Source organism: Ailuropoda melanoleuca, chromosome 2 (genome assembly GCF_002007445.2).
Source record: "Ailuropoda melanoleuca isolate Jingjing chromosome 2, ASM200744v2, whole genome shotgun sequence".
Taxonomy (NCBI): domain Eukaryota; kingdom Metazoa; phylum Chordata; class Mammalia; order Carnivora; family Ursidae; genus Ailuropoda; species Ailuropoda melanoleuca.
In genome coordinates, this window is record NC_048219.1 from 105,035,536 (window position 1) to 105,054,504 (window position 18,969).

Consider the following 18,969-nt stretch of genomic DNA (forward strand, 5'->3'; position numbering starts at 1 on the left):
CACACTTAAATAAAGTAACCCCACTAGAGCAGGAACTTTGTGTTTTAACTTCTGTGCACTGATTGTATAGAGTAATACCTTATACATAGAAGGAGCTCAATAAATATTTGTTGAAAATAAATATTTAAGTGAATGGAGGCATATAAATGATCTAAATTTGTAGAAGTGTTTTAAAAGTAGAATGTTATTTAAATGAAAGGTGTCATTATCTAATGGAGGTTTATATTTTAAATATAAATAACATGAGTTCTCAGTGAGAATAGGGAACTTAAGGGACTTTGGAATGTCTGGTTGTTCATAGACTTTTTTTTTGTTTTATTCTTAGGACTTTACATATAAGTGAGCCAGATACGTAACCCTAAACCCTGATTAATTTGAGATGTTAACGTGCTTTGAAATGTTATATCAAATATGTTGATATGTACTAATGATCCTAACATAGTTTGAAGACAGTATCATGGTGGAATTTAAGAAATCTTTCAAATACAGAGCTTGATACTTAGTCATGTTTCTATCTAATAGGAACTGAAAAAAAACCCCACAAATTGTACTTAAACTCCTAAATGGATTTTATGATATGCCAATTAAGACTACTGACTAGTTTTCCCTTGCAAAAGACTGAGACAAAAGTAGCGTTTTCCATGAAGACATCTTTAATGCTCTTCCTGTACTTTTCCCCCCTTCTCAATCAAGGAAATTTCTGTTTTCTTGATATTCTTCCATACTTACTCCCTTTCATGTAATACTTAAAGATGCACTTTATTTTTTAGTTAATTTATGTACTTAAATTTCTTTGCTGATCAAAAACTCTTTGATATCAGAATCCATTTACTCATTCATTCTTCCATCTTTCATTATGTATATTTTAGATGCTCGGTTTTTTTAAGCAAAGAGAGTTACATATTTTCGATACTAATATATATCACATACTCTCTGTCCTATGTCTTCTTTACTCTCAGTTCCGGTATTTCTTTTGTTCTCTCACATCTCTTGCCTCTTTCTACTCTTGGTTCTGAACAGATAGAACTGCTTACTAGTAGTTTTTTGATTGAACTCTGTTGAATCATGAGGAATTGTTGATATTCAACCATTTTTACTACAGTTTAATTATGTACTCACTGTATTTTAAAATAGGTCCATGTTTTCTAGGAACTTTAGTTTAAATTAAACAATTTCCAAAGCAAATTAATATATTTGAAAGCAATTATTAAATTTTTCTTTGGGTGTTAAGACTAGAGGGGTTTACTATGATGCTTATTACATTATTACGTTAAGACTCATAGTAAACACAGACTGTGTCACTGCAAATATTAAAATGCTTATTCTTTATTGAGAGCTTCGGTTTTAATTAAACATACAGTGGAGAGTTTTATTATGTTTAGCAGAATTTAATGTAGGCTTTAGCGGATGATCAAGTAGGAGTTGTGGCATGTAATCTCTATATGTGAGCTTTTTTAGTTTGCTCCTTGAAAAACTTTACGTTTAAATAAATAATGACTGTTTTGGAATTTTTTTAATTTAAACTCTTTAGAATGAAAAGAATAATACATAACAAAAATATGCGAAAGGGTATACAAAGAAAAGGAAATCCTCTCTCTCTTTCACACTGAATCTCCGTTCCTTTTTCCCAGAGGCAACCATTATTAACTTCTAAACCTTCTACCAAATTTTCTACACATGAAGAAGTGTGTACCAGCCTCCTAATCCACCCCCAGTTTATCTTGTTTTTAACACACAAATGTGAACGTACTACAGATATTGTTTTATAGTTGCTTTTTTTTTTTTACTGATTGTTTTTTAAATCTTTACATATTAGCACTTAGGTTCAGTTCCTTTTTTAAAGCTTGTGTAGTGTTATAGAATATTATGTTCCAATCCATTGTGTGATATACCAGGTAGAATATAATGTATTTACCCATTCCTTGTTGATAGACATTTTTAAATTCCAGTCCTTTGCTTTGTAAATAAAATAGCATTGAATATTCTCCTATAAATCTTCGCATGTATATGTAAGTGTTCTGTAGGATAAATGCCTGTAAGAGAAAAAGACTGAGTCAGTCATACGGACTTTAGATTTTGATAGAGATTTGCGTATCATTCCCCATGGAGGCAACACAATTTATATTCCCAGTTGTATATTTAAGTATGTATTGTTGAATAGTTAAATTGGACACTCGCAGTCCTATATTATGATAAAAGCTGTTTATCTTTACCTAGGATGTATTTTTTAGGACTCAAGAAGGTTTATTTTTCAGATATACTTTGACACTCAAGTGATTAAGAGTACTAATGGTAACAGCTCAGTAGCAGTAAATCAGTCAGTAATGAAACAAACATATCCCTTAAATTCGGGGTGTTCTTGGCAACAAAACAAGTGTAAGAAACATATCTCTATATATTTTACAACTTTTTAAATCATAAGAAAATACATATTTAAATCAGAAGTCATAATCTGCATGTAGGATGATTCCCTTCTCTTTGTGGGGGAATCAGGGTTATTGTATGTTTAACTATAAATAGAACAGGAAACTTCAGCATACATAATCCAAGTGCTGAGTAGTAAACTACAGATTTCAAAGTGTGGTTGTGAGCTTTTTTTTAAATAAATTAAAGATGTGTACTTGTCACTCATTGTTTATTTTTAAAAAATTGAGGTGCACTATTAAGCCCATATACTGTACCGTGTGTATAGATATTGAATGGTACCACCTAGTTCTCTGTCTCAGCACTTCCTAAAGTGTGTCCCTGAAATGATAATAGATGACAAAATGATTCAACCATCAGCTAAATTGAGAAAAGCTGGTATAAGTCAAATAGTTTTCTTTTTAATACTTTGTTTCAGACGCTTCATGATTGTACTTTGTGCTATAAATCTCTAAGAACGTATGCCACATTAAAAAAAAAAATCTGACCTCCTGAACTGCCTTTTCACAGAGCAGCTCGTGTAGTAGGAACCACTAGTGCTTGAGTTCTCTTTACTGCATTGATAAGAATTAATGATACAGCCTGTGTTGAATATGTTGAGTGACACTTTATCAAGAGATAGGCTCTTTTTTTGCAGGATGGTATTATTAATTCTATCACACACTGAGCTAGAATTTACTAGTCTAGAATTTCCATGGGTCTGTAGTCCTAATTATATACATTATGGTTTTTTCTTGCTTATAACTTTTCTCTTTTTTCCTTTCTTTTCTTTTCTCTTCTCCTCTTCTCTTTCTCTTCTTTTCTTTTTTCTTTTCTTTCTACCTCTGCCTGCAATGTGGGGCTCAGACTCATGACCTTGAGAACAAGAGTGTCATGCTCTACCAACTGAGCCAGCCAGGCACCCTGTTTTCTTTTTATACACCCAAATTATTAGTCTGTATAAATGGCTTGTCTGTTTGGTATAATGCTTCCTTCATTTTTTTCTTTCAACTAAATAAAATTATGTGCAGAGTAATATTTCAAAATTTGATACCGACATGGATAGTTCAAGGTGAAAATAAAATGAAGAACTTAGGTTTTGGTTAGGACAATTGCTAGAAAAAAGGAATTCAACAAGGAAGTATCCTTAAAAAATTTTCAGTTCAATTCTAGGCCAAACCAAAAGAGCAACACAGATCTGATGACTATTTTAGTTTTCATGAGGGTGAGATATTTTTGCTTTGGTGAGAAACTCACAAGTTAGCTTACCACTTTCTTAAAAGTCTGTGTTGTGAAGTATTGTCCTGTAATTTAATAAAGCTATTTTCTTTGTTGGCTAAGTATCATCACAAAACTATAAGAACTCTTTTGACAGTTTTATAAAAAAATGTTAATGAAATGGAAGCTGTACATCCAAAGTTGAATAATATCTGTAAGCAAATCTTGAAAATAGCGTAAAGTATTTGAAAATTTTATTCTAATATATTTGGATTTTTAATATTTGAGGGTAAACTTTAACAATCATCCTAGTTGCTTTATTGTGTCTCAGTCTGTCCTAAGCTTTTGTCTTTACTCTTGATCTTTCATGCCTGTGTTTTCTTTGGTTGTTTTACTTTTTTAATACGGAAATGTATATTTTCTTTTTTTCCTTTTTAGGGGCTGCTTTCTTACCTCATCGTTGATAGGCACACTTGCACTAAGCCTTACAATACCTCTGTCCATAATAGCTGACATGTGTATGCAAAAGGTAAGGCAAACTTTATTAGGTATTTTAGATGAATTTTTTTTGAGAGAGCGTGTGTGAGAGAGCATGAGTGGGGGAGAGGGGCAGAGGGAGAGAGCATCTCAAGCAGACTCCCTGGTGAGAGTGGAGCCCCATGTGGGGCTTCAGTCTCACGACCCTGAGACATCATGACCTGAGCTGAAATCAAAAGGCAGACACTTAACCGAGTCACCCAGGCTCCCCTATTTTAGGTGAATTTTTAAAATAGAGATAATGAAAGGGCATGTGATTAAATTATAAGCAGTATAACCATAATAGTTGATGCTTGCTCTGTCTCTCTAAGGTTCTTTGCTATATAGAGATATAAGAATTACCAAAGAAATGGATAATGTCTTACATTTTTAGCTTTTCTTTTTTCTTAATTTCTAAGTTAAGGACAGTATCTTTATATGTAGTTCTCTATTTTCGGAGCTGATTATTCCACATTTCATTGGTAAGTCAGTGGTATAGAAAAGGGGATCGGATGGGGCGCCTGGGTGGCACAGCGGTTAAGCGTCTGCCTTCGGCTCAGGGCGTGATCCCAGCGTTCTGGGATCGAGCCCCACGTCAGGCTCCTCCGCTATGAGCCTGCTTCTTCCTCTCCCACTCCCCCTGCTTGTGTTCCTTCTCTTGCTGGCTGTCTCTGTCTCTGTCGAATAAATAAATAAAATCTTTAAAAAAAAAAAAAAGAAAAGAAAAGGGGATCGGAAATATTTTATTATGTAAGTAGTGGTTTTTGTAAGTAGTGTCTGAAATTTTAGCGTTTATCAATAACTTTTATTGTGCATAAAATAAATTATGTTAACCTGTTTAATATAATTGATATTTTGTATAATAGGAAGCATCTCTGTATTCAGATTTATATTCAAATATATTCAGGTTTTAGATATTTTTTGTAATGTAGACAATATTTTGTTAATAAATGTCTTTATTTTGAAAAATTGTCTTCATAGCTTATTGGAAATCAAATTAGAACTTTTTATTATGTGGCAACATAAATAANTTGAAATTTTAGCGTTTATCAATAACTTTTATTGTGCATAAAATAAATTATGTTAACCTGTTTAATATAATTGATATTTTGTATAATAGGAAGCATCTCTGTATTCAGATTTATATTCAAATATATTCAGGTTTTAGATATTTTTTGTAATGTAGACAATATTTTGTTAATAAATGTCTTTATTTTGAAAAATTGTCTTCATAGCTTATTGGAAATCAAATTAGAACTTTTTATTATGTGGCAACATAAATAACTGCATTGTTACGGGTGAACTTTGTCTTTAAAAGTCAACTAGGGTTTTTACCTACCTTTACAAAGTTTGCTTTTACTCAGTTATAAAATAGGGTTTTAGTTGACTATTCATGAAAACCACTCTTAACAACTATATCTGCATTTTAAACTCTCATTAGTCATAAGTTTTCATACTTTTTCTGGTCTTGGGTCATTTAAGTGCATCGTGGCTTTTCTTGATTATATATATTCTGGCAAATATTCCAAGAATATGTTATACCAGTAATTTGATATAAAATTATGTGAAAATTGTGTGAAAGCTTTATAGTTTGTCTTACTGACTGCTCTTTCCTGGGTCTTAGACTGACAGTCTGTGTGTGTATCATACGAGCAGGACATGCATGTGAAAAGTTGTCAGTGATGATTCTTGCGTTATGCATTGTGAGTCCCTCATAAAAAATATTCTCACAAAACCCCTTTACTGTGACTAATGGTGCTGTGAAATGGAGTAGTATATGTTTCCCACCAGAGGGAGTCTTGCCTGTGATTCTAAATCTCACTTTTTTTAACACTTAAAGAGGGCAAAAACAGTTTTTCTTTCCTATTTTAAAGTTAGGAGTTACTATTTTCATCATTATTTGAAAGCAGATCACACCAGTGGGTTGCACTAAGTCTCAGTCTGCAGCTTTCTTTGACGATTGTTTTTGATCTTTGTTGAATCCAGATGGTAAAGGTAAACTCATGAAAGGAAAGAATGATTATTTTCCTTCACATTTTATAGCATCTCATTATTTTTAATTTTCTTGAGAACCCTGATAAAATGATGGGTGGGAGGCTCAGCCTTGATGATATCCGAGGGGCTTTTCACCACTGGTGTCTGCTTGCTGCTTGCCTTCTCTGGCTCACATTTCTTAGTAAAAGTATTCCTATTTGTCGTCATTATTTTACTTAGCCATGATTTCCTTTTGAAATTTTTCATTTGTTACTACAGAAACAAACTAGTTTTAAGAGTCAGGATTAGAATTTGTTGCAAATTGATAATGAAAGGTTTGCAAAAGTTGCGCTTAAGAGTTTATCTGTTTTTGGTGCTGTCTTCAAGAAGGAACTGTAACGTAGCCCAACATATCACAGCATATGTAACATAGTTTTTTAAAATGTGAGTTTTTGAAGGTGCCTTTAGAAACTGAAGGGGATTTACTTGAGAGTCAGCAGTAATCAGTAAAGAGAAAATGGGCTATGTGATGTGGAAGATAAAACTTAACGTTTCCTAATTCTGCTCTCGGATGTACTACACCTAATAAATGAAAAGCAGGCCTTCTGGCTTTCCTTCAGGCCCTTTTCCAAGCAAGATGTATTTTTGCTGGTAATTTAAGCAAGTGGAATCATACGTTGAAGTTCTGAATCCTCATATTTGATAATAACATACTTAATAATATACAGTCAGTGCTTAGTATTCTTGGTGTTTTAACTTATTTCTGCAAATTTTCATAAATGGAAAACTTACATTAAAGGAGAAAATTGTCTTAATGATAACTGTGGGTTGTTTTTGTTTTTCTATCTTTATTTTTAGGTGCAGTTTTCTTGGTTATTTTTTGCAGGCGCTATCCCTGTATTTTTTTCATTTTTTATTGTGACTCTCTTATGCCATTATAATAATTGGGATCCTGTGATGGTGGGAATCAGAAGAATTTTTGCCTTTGTATGCAGAAAACATCGAATTCAGAGGTAGGTTTGGTTCCAATATAGGTTTTAAAAAATATATTCCTTGCTAAATAAACAGGAAATCATCATGCTGGCCTAATTTTTAGATATTTTGTGAAGAATTATTGAAAGATTAGAATTTATATATGTACTGTGCCAGGTAAAGTTAAAATAAGTTGTTCAACTCTTTTGGGTGGTGAGACAGTTTCTTCATAATTACCTTAAAAAAAATGTTTTGATTTACAGGTAAAACCAAAGTGCTTACTATTTTGCCATAATGAATTTAAATGTGGAAAACTTTCACTGGTGTGAATAAAATTTATAATAAAATATGGTAACACTGCCTCAAACTTTTTCAATTTCTTTTTTAAAAGATTTTTATTTTTACATCCTACTATAAAAAGAACTTGGGGTAAGTTGTTGGGAAATCTTGCCCTAATCTTAGTTCTGACCTCACAGATTCAGATAATGGAATAGATTTTTTTTTTTTTTTTTTTTGGAATAGATCATTTTTAAGGGCTCCATACAGTTCTAAAGCTTTCCTTAACTATTGCCTTAAATTTTTTTTTTAGGGTTCCAGAAGACAGTGAGCAGTGTGAGAGTCTCATTCCTATGCACGGTGTTTCTCAGGAGGATGGAGCTAGTTAGCTGTTGTCTGTAGTCCAGGTTTGTACATTAGCTATCATTAGTATTGAATAAGGTTCCTTATTCCTGTAATCCTCAAATACAGAATTGGTTTTCCATAGTTAGCTTTTTCAGAGGCAGTATAGTCTAGAGAGTAAGGACAAGCTCTAGAGTCACGCTGCCTGGGTTCCAATTCTAGCTTCTCCATGTACTAGCTGTGTGATCTTATGCAAGGTTCTTAACCTGTCTGTGCCTCAGTTTTCTTACTTATGAAATGGGGTTACAGTAGTCCCTCTCTCATAAGATTATCGGAGGTATTAAATACTTGGTATGTTTAAACTGTGTGCAAATGAAGTGATCCCAAGTTTAACTATTACTTTTATTCATGCTAAGAATCACCATTTTATGTAATGATATACTTTAGAAAAATATTTTTCCCCTAGTATAAAAGTTAAAAAAAATGTATAATATTGTATTTCCAGTATTTTCTGTATACATGTGTGTGTGTTTTCCATAACTAGCATAGTGTATATCCTGATTCTTTGACTATGCTTTTTCACTTAATGTTTCAAGAACATTTCCCCCTTCTTAAAAAATTTTTAAAAATATTATCTTTTATATTTCTGACATGACAAATCGAGTACATGATATTTTATCTTTCACTGAATGAATGCTTGAAATACATCCAACATCTATTTTTGGCATGTGTAGAAGTGGTTGTATGTTCATTTAGAGTGAGAGATCACAATAAATTACTGAAATTAGAGAAATTCATGTCCCTTTGTTCTGAGATAACTTTTAGGAAGTTTGTATTGAAATGTTTCCTGATTGCAGTTGAGCTTCCCCTGCTCACCTAGAACATTGAACAACTCCTGTCAACTCCTTGCACTCAAATTGATCTTTGAGGCTTAAGTGTTGTTGTCTTCATGGCAAATTCACCCCAAACCTAGGGCTAATTGTCTTGGTTCTGGGTTTCTTTGGTCATTTTTTATTCTAGCTTTTACTGTTGTGATGGTTATACGTGCAGAGAGTTAGAATTCTACAAGATTTCTTGTACAAAGCAGCTGCCACCTGCCTTGTGCTGCCTGTCTTGCTTTCGTTTTTGTCCTACTCTGAGGAATCACTTTAAACTCGTAGTCAGTTGTTTTGATTCCTTGCCCTCCCCGCCCCCACGCCACACACAGTCTAAGTACGCTGCTTATACTTCTATTTCTTGATTTCTCAGTTTCAGGCATCATCAGTCAGTTTTCCCACTTTGGTAGATGAGGATAGATTACTTTCAAGTTTCCCCTCCTCTGCTTCTACCCCATTTGCCTGCCTTCCCACCTCCTCTTAATCCTAGCACAGTTATTGTATAATTCTGGATAGATCTATAAGCAGTATTTACAATGCTACGACTATATAAATATAAATATAAATAAGTCATGTTGGATTGTGCCTGGCATTTCGCCAGTCCAGACACCCTCAATTTACCCCTTTTAGAGAATACACCTCACCTCTTCTCCTGGGATGGAGAAGAGACACTTGACCAGCTGTGAAAAGTAAGGCAGGGCATCTGAATGTCTAACTACTTTTTCTATAAACCATGCTCATTTTCCTGTTTTTAGTTGTTTCTTCACCCCTCCTTTTAGAGATACCTGGTTGGTATCTTGTCTCTGCTCTTCTCTTTGTCCATGTGATTTATTCTTTTTAAAAAAACCCTTTTATTGTCCTTCTCCTGAGCTTTGCGGACAGAGTGGAACTAAATATGTTTACTTGGCATCTTCAAATTAAAAAAAAAAAACAACCATATAGTTATTCTTTAAAGCTTTTTCATACTATAACTTATGCACGCTCTCCCTAGTAGGCTGTGCATTATTCCCATGTTCACACTCATACCCACCCCCACCCAGGCAAGGACTCAATGTTTTTGGAAGTGAGAACTGGTTAAAAGGGAGATAGTGAAGATGGACTACAAGAGCGCGTAAAGGACAGGTGTGGCAAAAATCTTTATCTCCATGGGGTAATGATGGGGTATGCCATGAATAAAACTGTTACTGCTCAGTCTAAGTGGTGCTGGCTGTCAGCCTTTGACATTAGTATGGAACCTACTTCCACGAGTTCTTAGTATTCCCCTCCAGTTCCAGTATCCAGTTGCTAAGTATATAAACTGTGTTTGATATATATTTCAATGTTAAGATAATTTGCTTTTTGCGGTATAAACTATAGAAAATTAAAGCTACGACAGTTGTAAACTAATGATGATTTTGTGTTTGTTTTTATTTTTAGCTTGATAATGGAACATTATGCAGCGAAGAGACAATCTCTGGCAAGATTTTGTAGAAAATGTTTCAGTGCCTAGTCTGAAAAATAACAGTTTCAGTTCTTTGGAACTCTAAAATATATTTTCCTCATATCTGTTTTCTTCATTTCATAATGAAGTACTTTGCTATGTAGCTGTGTACATATCATTACAGTTATAGGAAGTTCCAATCCATAGTCCCTCTAAAGGACCANAGCTTTCCTTAACTATTGCCTTAAATTTTTTTTTTAGGGTTCCAGAAGACAGTGAGCAGTGTGAGAGTCTCATTCCTATGCACGGTGTTTCTCAGGAGGATGGAGCTAGTTAGCTGTTGTCTGTAGTCCAGGTTTGTACATTAGCTATCATTAGTATTGAATAAGGTTCCTTATTCCTGTAATCCTCAAATACAGAATTGGTTTTCCATAGTTAGCTTTTTCAGAGGCAGTATAGTCTAGAGAGTAAGGACAAGCTCTAGAGTCACGCTGCCTGGGTTCCAATTCTAGCTCCTCCATGTACTAGCTGTGTGATCTTATGCAAGGTTCTTAACCTGTCTGTGCCTCAGTTCTCTTACTTATGAAATGGGGTTACAGTAGTCCCTCTCTCATAAGATTATCGGAGGTATTAAATACTTGGTATGTTTAAACTGTGTGCAAATGAAGTGATCCCAAGTTTAACTATTACTTTTATTCATGCTAAGAATCACCATTTTATGTAATGATATACTTTAGAAAAATATTTTTCCCCTAGTATAAAAGTTAAAAAAAATGTATAATATTGTATTTCCAGTATTTTCTGTATACATGTGTGTGTGTTTTCCATAACTAGCATAGTGTATATCCTGATTCTTTGACTATGCTTTTTCACTTAATGTTTCAAGAACATTTCCCCCTTCTTAAAAAATTTTTAAAAATATTATCTTTTATATTTCTGACATGACAAATCGAGTACATGATATTTTATCTTTCACTGAATGAATGCTTGAAATACATCCAACATCTATTTTTGGCATGTGTAGAAGTGGTTGTATGTTCATTTAGAGTGAGAGATCACAATAAATTACTGAAATTAGAGAAATTCATGTCCCTTTGTTCTGAGATAACTTTTAGGAAGTTTGTATTGAAATGTTTCCTGATTGCAGTTGAGCTTCCCCTGCTCACCTAGAACATTGAACAACTCCTGTCAACTCCTTGCACTCAAATTGATCTTTGAGGCTTAAGTGTTGTTGTCTTCATGGCAAATTCACCCCAAACCTAGGGCTAATTGTCTTGGTTCTGGGTTTCTTTGGTCATTTTTTATTCTAGCTTTTACTGTTGTGATGGTTATACGTGCAGAGAGTTAGAATTCTACAAGATTTCTTGTACAAAGCAGCTGCCACCTGCCTTGTGCTGCCTGTCTTGCTTTCGTTTTTGTCCTACTCTGAGGAATCACTTTAAACTCGTAGTCAGTTGTTTTGATTCCTTGCCCTCCCCGCCCCCACGCCACACACAGTCTAAGTACGCTGCTTATACTTCTATTTCTTGATTTCTCAGTTTCAGGCATCATCAGTCAGTTTTCCCACTTTGGTAGATGAGGATAGATTACTTTCAAGTTTCCCCTCCTCTGCTTCTACCCCATTTGCCTGCCTTCCCACCTCCTCTTAATCCTAGCACAGTTATTGTATAATTCTGGATAGATCTATAAGCAGTATTTACAATGCTACGACTATATAAATATAAATATAAATAAGTCATGTTGGATTGTGCCTGGCATTTCGCCAGTCCAGACACCCTCAATTTACCCCTTTTAGAGAATACACCTCACCTCTTCTCCTGGGATGGAGAAGAGACACTTGACCAGCTGTGAAAAGTAAGGCAGGGCATCTGAATGTCTAACTACTTTTTCTATAAACCATGCTCATTTTCCTGTTTTTAGTTGTTTCTTCACCCCTCCTTTTAGAGATACCTGGTTGGTATCTTGTCTCTGCTCTTCTCTTTGTCCATGTGATTTATTCTTTTTAAAAAAACCCTTTTATTGTCCTTCTCCTGAGCTTTGCGGACAGAGTGGAACTAAATATGTTTACTTGGCATCTTCAAATTAAAAAAAAAAAACAACCATATAGTTATTCTTTAAAGCTTTTTCGTACTATAACTTATGCACGCTCTCCCTAGTAGGCTGTGCATTATTCCCATGTTCACACTCATACCCACCCCCANACAACCATATAGTTATTCTTTAAAGCTTTTTCATACTATAACTTATGCACGCTCTCCCTAGTAGGCTGTGCATTATTCCCATGTTCACACTCATACCCACCCCCACCCAGGCAAGGACTCAATGTTTTTGGAAGTGAGAACTGGTTAAAAGGGAGATAGTGAAGATGGACTACAAGAGCGCGTAAAGGACAGGTGTGGCAAAAATCTTTATCTCCATGGGGTAATGATGGGGTATGCCATGAATAAAACTGTTACTGCTCAGTCTTGAAGTGGTGCTGGCTGTCAGCCTTTGACATTAGTATGGAACCTACTTCCACGAGTTCTTAGTATTCCCCTCCAGTTCCAGTATCCAGTTGCTAAGTATATAAACTGTGTTTGATATATATTTCAATGTTAAGATAATTTGCTTTTTGCGGTATAAACTATAGAAAATTAAAGCTACGACAGTTGTAAACTAATGATGATTTTGTGTTTGTTTTTATTTTTAGCTTGATAATGGAACATTATGCAGCGAAGAGACAATCTCTGGCAAGATTTTGTAGAAAATGTTTCAGTGCCTAGTCTGAAAAATAACAGTTTCAGTTCTTTGGAACTCTAAAATATATTTTCCTCATATCTGTTTTCTTCATTTCATAATGAAGTACTTTGCTATGTAGCTGTGTACATATCATTACAGTTATAGGAAGTTCCAATCCATAGTCCCTCTAAAGGACCAACCTGCCTTACACATCTCAAGGAATTCAGCTGATGAAATAATTTGAACTAATCAAGGAATAAAATTCTATGTTCTGGAGACTTTATTTTCACATATTATTTGTTAAATGCTGGACTATATTATGAAAATGTTTTCAAGAAATCATTTAAGTATATAGATCAGTGTTTCTTAACAGATAAAGTGATGAAATAAGCTGCCTATAATAGGTACGGATTATATTTTTGAGTTTCGTAGAATATTGCAAGTTAAACAGAGAAAAAGTGCTTAATTTTATGCGAGTGTGTCCATGTAAATTAGTGGGACTTTAAAGAGAATCCATATTTGAGAAACATCTGGTTCACTGACACTACATAAACTGTATTATCCTTTCCTAGCATTAGGTGCCTTGTATTTTAAATCTGTGACAAACTATGACAAATTTTTTAAAGGGGAAGCATTATTGTAAAATGAATTATGTATTTCTAAAGGCTCTATTGCTGTAAATTTAATGGATAAAGCTCTGCTTAATTTAGAGTTTTGAAGAAATATTCTCTCTTCAATTAAGACATTTTCATAATGGAATGATTTAAATTGAAGTGATAAAGAGTATTATTAAAATAAAACGTTTATATATATGTATTTGTGTATGACAGATCTATTAACTGGTTTCTGATTTTTTTTTTTCATATATCAGTGTGCCCAATTACTCCAGAACTGGATGCCTCTAGTTTTCCTAAGTAAATGTTTAATGGCCAAAATACCAAAGAAGGCAAAAAGAGATTCTACTTTAAAATTTTCATTTGAATTTTTCCTCTACCAAGCTTAAATTAAATATACTCTTAATTACAATTCTTAAACTTAGGTTCTATGTGTACTTCCGGTGCAACTGCTCCTGTTCACTGTAGAACGTCAGTGGATGAACATGTCTCAGGATTCATCTAAACTTTTGATGAATCACCCATTTCCTTTTCAGCTTGTATGAGAATAGTTCGTTTCTCTTGAAAATTTCTTAACGGTTCTGAATCTTTAAATTCCCTCTGCACTATTTAGCTTCAGTTTGTGTTACTCACATTCTTAAAGTTGCTTTGGTGTTACCATGAATCTAAAATGGTTAAACCATCTTTTTGCCTGTCCTGAGAACTTTTATATTAATTTAAAAGATTGTTTATGATATTAAGTTTAAAAAAGAAACACCTGTTCTATTTGGTGCCACCAATAATTCTTGTTAAGCTGAAAGTAATATTGATTTTGTTACCTTGACTCAGGGAAAAGGCATGTAAAGAATGTGGACATCTAAGGAATTTTTTTCTTAAAAAGAACTTAATAACATTTCAATTGCTCAAACACTAATTTCAGTTGAGGTTTATTATCTAGATACCTTTACTTTCTGTTTTTGCTGTTTGACAGCTCACCAGTGCCTTCAGCAAGTTACAGGGTAAGATAGTTGAAACAGTGAATGTAGATCTCAACTTTTAAATTATTCTGTAAAAATGGTAGGAGATGAGGTTGAACTTAGAGATTTTTGGTTGTTCATACGCTCTGTGTTCACATATCATATGTATCAGGTGTTGTCATTCAGGACTCAGTCAGCCTTAGTTAACATGCTGGATAGATCGTGCAGAGGACTTCTTCCACTAGGCTGCTGGGGTTTTTGTTTTTGTTTTTGTTTGTTTTATCTAAGAACAATCTCTGTAGAAAGCATCATTGAATTGATTAACTGCAAGTATGAATTACTGCTGCTTTCCTGGCCTACCTGTTATCTTTTCTCCCAGGTTTTATNGTTTTATCTAAGAACAATCTCTGTAGAAAGCATCATTAAATTGATTAACTGCAAGTATGAATTACTGCTGCTTTCCTGGCCTACCTGTTATCTTTTCTCCCAGGTTTTATTTGAATGATTTTTTTATTTGAATACTGCAGCCATGAAGAGTAAGCAGTTGAGAACTTCCTTTCTGCACCTTTGTAGTGAAGGGTTCATCTTCTCAAGAAATACAGTTGTGGATTACTTCCATTCTGTGATTTCCCAGAAATGTAGGTATCAAGGCCCTCAGATCACAGCAACTGCATTGCTGGCCTTTGGAAATGTTGGGAGGTTTACATTCCGGTAACTGCTCATGTCCTTCCTCTCTGTTAGAGGAGTGTTGGCCCATAGCCATATTTTTCTGAATCTAAAAACCAAATAGCAATTTCTGATACCTTCTTTAGTCTTCTACTTTTCTTCCTATATGTAATTTAAATCCCACTATTGAATAATATTTCAAATTATGACCTTAATTGAAGGAAGTTTGCTGTTTTGTCACACTTGATGTTTGGTGAACATCAGGCTCTTTACTGAAACAAAACTGAAAAATGAAGCAGCCTTCCAAGTGCTTAGATGAATGCTTTTTGGAGCTCAGAAAAGCTGTTAGGTGTATGCGATGCACCTCTACTTACTCCTTTAAATAAATTTTAAGTTTTTAAGAAATTGATATATTGGCTTCTGTCAGCCTGGTTTAATTCCTTGCATTAAATGATTTTTCCCTGGTAGCTGATAGATAAAGTTTACTGTTTCTGTAGAAGTGAGCTCACAAGGTTAAATGTGAATGTTCTTAAAGGTATACAGCCTTGTTTCAGGAAGAATGCTAATATCCTCATTATAGTCAATCATGCAGAGCCAGTTTGGGGTTGCAAGGTATGACTTCTCTGGAAGCCAAGGGTTTTCATAAGTCAGTATAGTAAGGTATGTAGCACTAATCCTCAGTGTGCTGGTTGAAGAAACAAAATATCTTTAAAGAAGGATAAAGTAGGAATTAATTAGAAGATATTTTTTCCAGAATCATATTAGCAAATAAATGAAATGTTATTTTTATTTTAAGCAATTCTAGTTGTTATAATCCTGCTTCATTTCTCCCTCCTTTCCTTTTGAAATATTCTTTATTACTAAATAATATTTTAGGAAGAATTCACAGAAATATATAAATAGTATTTGTGACATCTGCAGATTTAATTTATGTAGCTAAGATTGTGTGGGTTTTTTTTTTTTAATGGTGACATGGCTAAGAGAAGATTTTCAGTTTATAGAATTTTTTTTCCTATTCTTTTTTTTTTTTTAAGATTTTATTTATTTATTCGACAGAGATAGAGACAGCCAGCGAGAGAGGGAANATAGTAGCTAAGATTGTGTGGTTTTTTTTTTTTTAAAATGGTGACATGGCTAAGAGAAGATTTTCAGTTTATAGAATTTTTTTTCCTATTCTTTTTTTTTTTTTTTAAGATTTTATTTATTTATTCGACAGAGATAGAGACAGCCAGCGAGAGAGGGAACACAAGCTGGGGAGTGGGAGAGGAAGAAGCAGGCTCATAGCGGAAGAGCCTGATGTGGGGCTCGATCCCACAACGCCGGGATCACGCCCTGAGCCGAAGGCAGACGCTTAACCGCTGTGCCACCCAGGCGCCCCATTCAGTTTATAGAATTTAAAGTTAGGTTTCTGTTTTAGTATGTCTGTTTTGTACCAAAAATTTCATTTAGATAAATTGAGGTATATTTTTTCATAGACTTGCAATTTTTAGACTGCCCCCCCCAATTTCCTTTTTTAAATAGTATCAGCCTCATAAGTTTTGTTTTGTAGTTCGGGTGCTGTATGTACACAGGAAATTTCCCTTTAAATCTTAAGAGCCTTTAATAAGCACTGGATAGAAGAGGAATTCATTATAAATTAGAAGCAAATAATGACTGTTGGGAATTTACTGTTATAGTAACATGAAGCTTTTCTGTTTTGCCATCAAGCATAAAGATTGTGTGATGATTGAAATGTTTATTAACTTTAACTTTTAGTAGGTCACCTTATTTTCATTCTGATTTTTGGTTATCTAGAATAATTGTGGTTNCCAGTTTCCTTTTTTGAATAGTATCAGCCTCATAAGTTTTGTTTTGTAGTTCGGGTGCTGTATGTACACAGGAAATTTCCCTTTAAATCTTAAGAGCCTTTAATAAGCACTGGATAGAAGAGGAATTCATTATAAATTAGAAGCAAATAATGACTGTTGGGAATTTACTGTTATAGTAACATGAAGCTTTTCTGTTTTGCCATCAAGCATAAAGATTGTGTGATGATTGAAATGTTTATTAACTTTAACTTTTAGTAGGTCACCTTATTTTCATTCTGATTTTTGGTTATCTAGAATAATTGTGGTTTATGTATTTTAAAAAGTGAGCATCATTTTAATGTCAATGCATTTATTTACTTATTTTTAAAGATGTATTCATTTGAGAGCCTGAGGCGAGGGTGGGAGGGGGAGGGGCAGCAGGAGAGGGTGAGTCTCAAGCAGACTCCATCCATGTTGAGCACAGAGCCTGAGGTAGGGCTTGATCTGAAGACCCTGAGATCACAACCCAACCCAAGCCAAACCAAAAGTCAGTCTCAATCGATTGTGCCACCCACGCGCTCCATGTCATTGGCTTTAAAAGAATGTTTTCCTGTAAAATCTCTCATGTGCAATCTACATTAACTACTAGAATGTCAAACAATGAGATCATTGACATATATTTAAGGAAAAATTACTTACAGAAAGTAATTAGTACTCTCTGGTTAGGCATATTTTCTGAAAGGCTAAAAATATCTGAGAACATTTTGAGTTTTTGATAAGATGAATGTGAATTTATTTTTGAGTTGGGAATTTGCAGTGGAGAAATAGATGAAGACAACATTTCCTTCATGATACTTCAAAGTTGGGAAAGAAAAATGTCCAACTTGGAACCTTTAAAGTGAAACTTTTTAAAATTGAAACTTTAACAAGACACTTCATGAAATTTTTAGTGTTTAATTTTATGTATGATTTCATTCTTCAGAGCTACTTTTATTAACTTAGATTCTTACCATACTAAGCCTTCAGTATTTCTCTACTTGGTTTTTCTATACCCTGTTTTAATAATAGCAAGTAATAATAGAGTCAGTCAGGCAAGAGTATTTATTAATTTCAGTGGGTCCTTGAAAGGCAGGTAGATTTCTGTTTCAAGAATCTTTTGACAGAACGTGAAAACATTTCTTTAGAGTCTTACTACCAGTATTTGCATATTTGGAATAGCTTTCACATTTTTTTCTTAAGAAAAAATTCAGTGTCAGTTAAACCATGTAACATCAAAACAAAATTTTGTTGAAGGCTATCTTTGTCTTAATTATTCTGGTATAAAGTATAATAATACATTTGTAGTAGCTTAGTATAAGATTATACTTTAATATATATTCTCCAAATTAAATTTAGCCACTGCTCAGTGGCTCTCACTGTGCATGAGCCAGCATCACCTGCAGGGCTCGCTGGCCTCCCCCCAGGTGAGTAGGTCTGGAGGGAGGCCTGGGAATTTGCATTTCTAACAAGTTTCCTAGGAATGCCCCTGGTGCTGGTCCCTTGGCCACACTTTGTGAATACTTATCCTGAGGAAAGAGCACTACCTTTGAAGTTGGATTCTCCCTTTTACCCATTAACAAATTGATTTGGGGGGAATTATTTAATCTGAAATAAACTAATGAAGTCACAAGTGCCCAGCCCCTTGTACCTGGGTGCTTTATAGATGCTGACTTCCTTGATTAGTGCTCCATCACTATTCTCAAATGTAAAGTGAGGAGTTACATCAGGACTTTCTAAATTCTTCCCAGCTCTCAAATCCTGTGATTCTAGAAGTTCTCTAGTTCAGGAGAGAATGCCAAACACCATATATATGTGTGGTGCTTGACAGAGTAGTATTAACAGTAATACTGTGTAGACCGTAGTTCGTTTTGCTTTTGTTAGGGCTTAGCATCTGGACTCCAAAAAGCTTTCAGTCAGATTTATAAAGCAGCATTGCAGAAGTTAAATTCCAGCACAGCCTGCATCCATGACTGTTTTATGGAGCTACTATCAGATAAATGCGCTAACTTTTCTAAGTGACTGGCCTTATTAGAGTCTCACTACATTGCCTCCTATAATACGTGTTCAAAATATGTAGTTTTCATTACCTGCTTGATTTTTAGACAGCACTAAATAAGCTGCAAAACAAATCCAAGCTGAAACTGTGAGCATGAGATTTTTATAGCGCATAATTATTCAGTGTTTTATTTAAAA

At 34.2% G+C, this 18,969-nt stretch overlaps 1 protein-coding gene and 1 long non-coding RNA gene across 2 annotated transcripts in view; both read left to right on the plus strand.

Annotated features, from left to right (window-relative positions):
* SLC35F5 (solute carrier family 35 member F5) overlaps positions 1 to 10,213 on the plus strand; it is a 34,875-nt gene extending 24,662 nt beyond the window's left edge. The window contains exons 13-16 of the mRNA XM_034654434.1: positions 4,060 to 4,150; positions 6,970 to 7,124; positions 7,673 to 7,766; positions 9,993 to 10,213. Of these exons, the coding sequence (XP_034510325.1) occupies positions 4,060 to 4,150; positions 6,970 to 7,124; positions 7,673 to 7,748 (322 nt within the window). The 3' untranslated portion in view covers positions 7,749 to 7,766; positions 9,993 to 10,213. The remainder of the gene's footprint in view (positions 1 to 4,059; positions 4,151 to 6,969; positions 7,125 to 7,672; positions 7,767 to 9,992) is intronic.
* A 9-nt stretch (positions 10,214 to 10,222) lies between these two features.
* On the plus strand, positions 10,223 to 15,355 carry LOC117801061. Its single transcript, XR_004623443.1, has 3 exons — positions 10,223 to 10,351; positions 12,686 to 14,663; positions 14,775 to 15,355. It is a non-coding gene; the product is annotated as an uncharacterized LOC117801061 (long non-coding RNA).
* Positions 15,356 to 18,969: the final 3,614 nt, after the last annotated feature.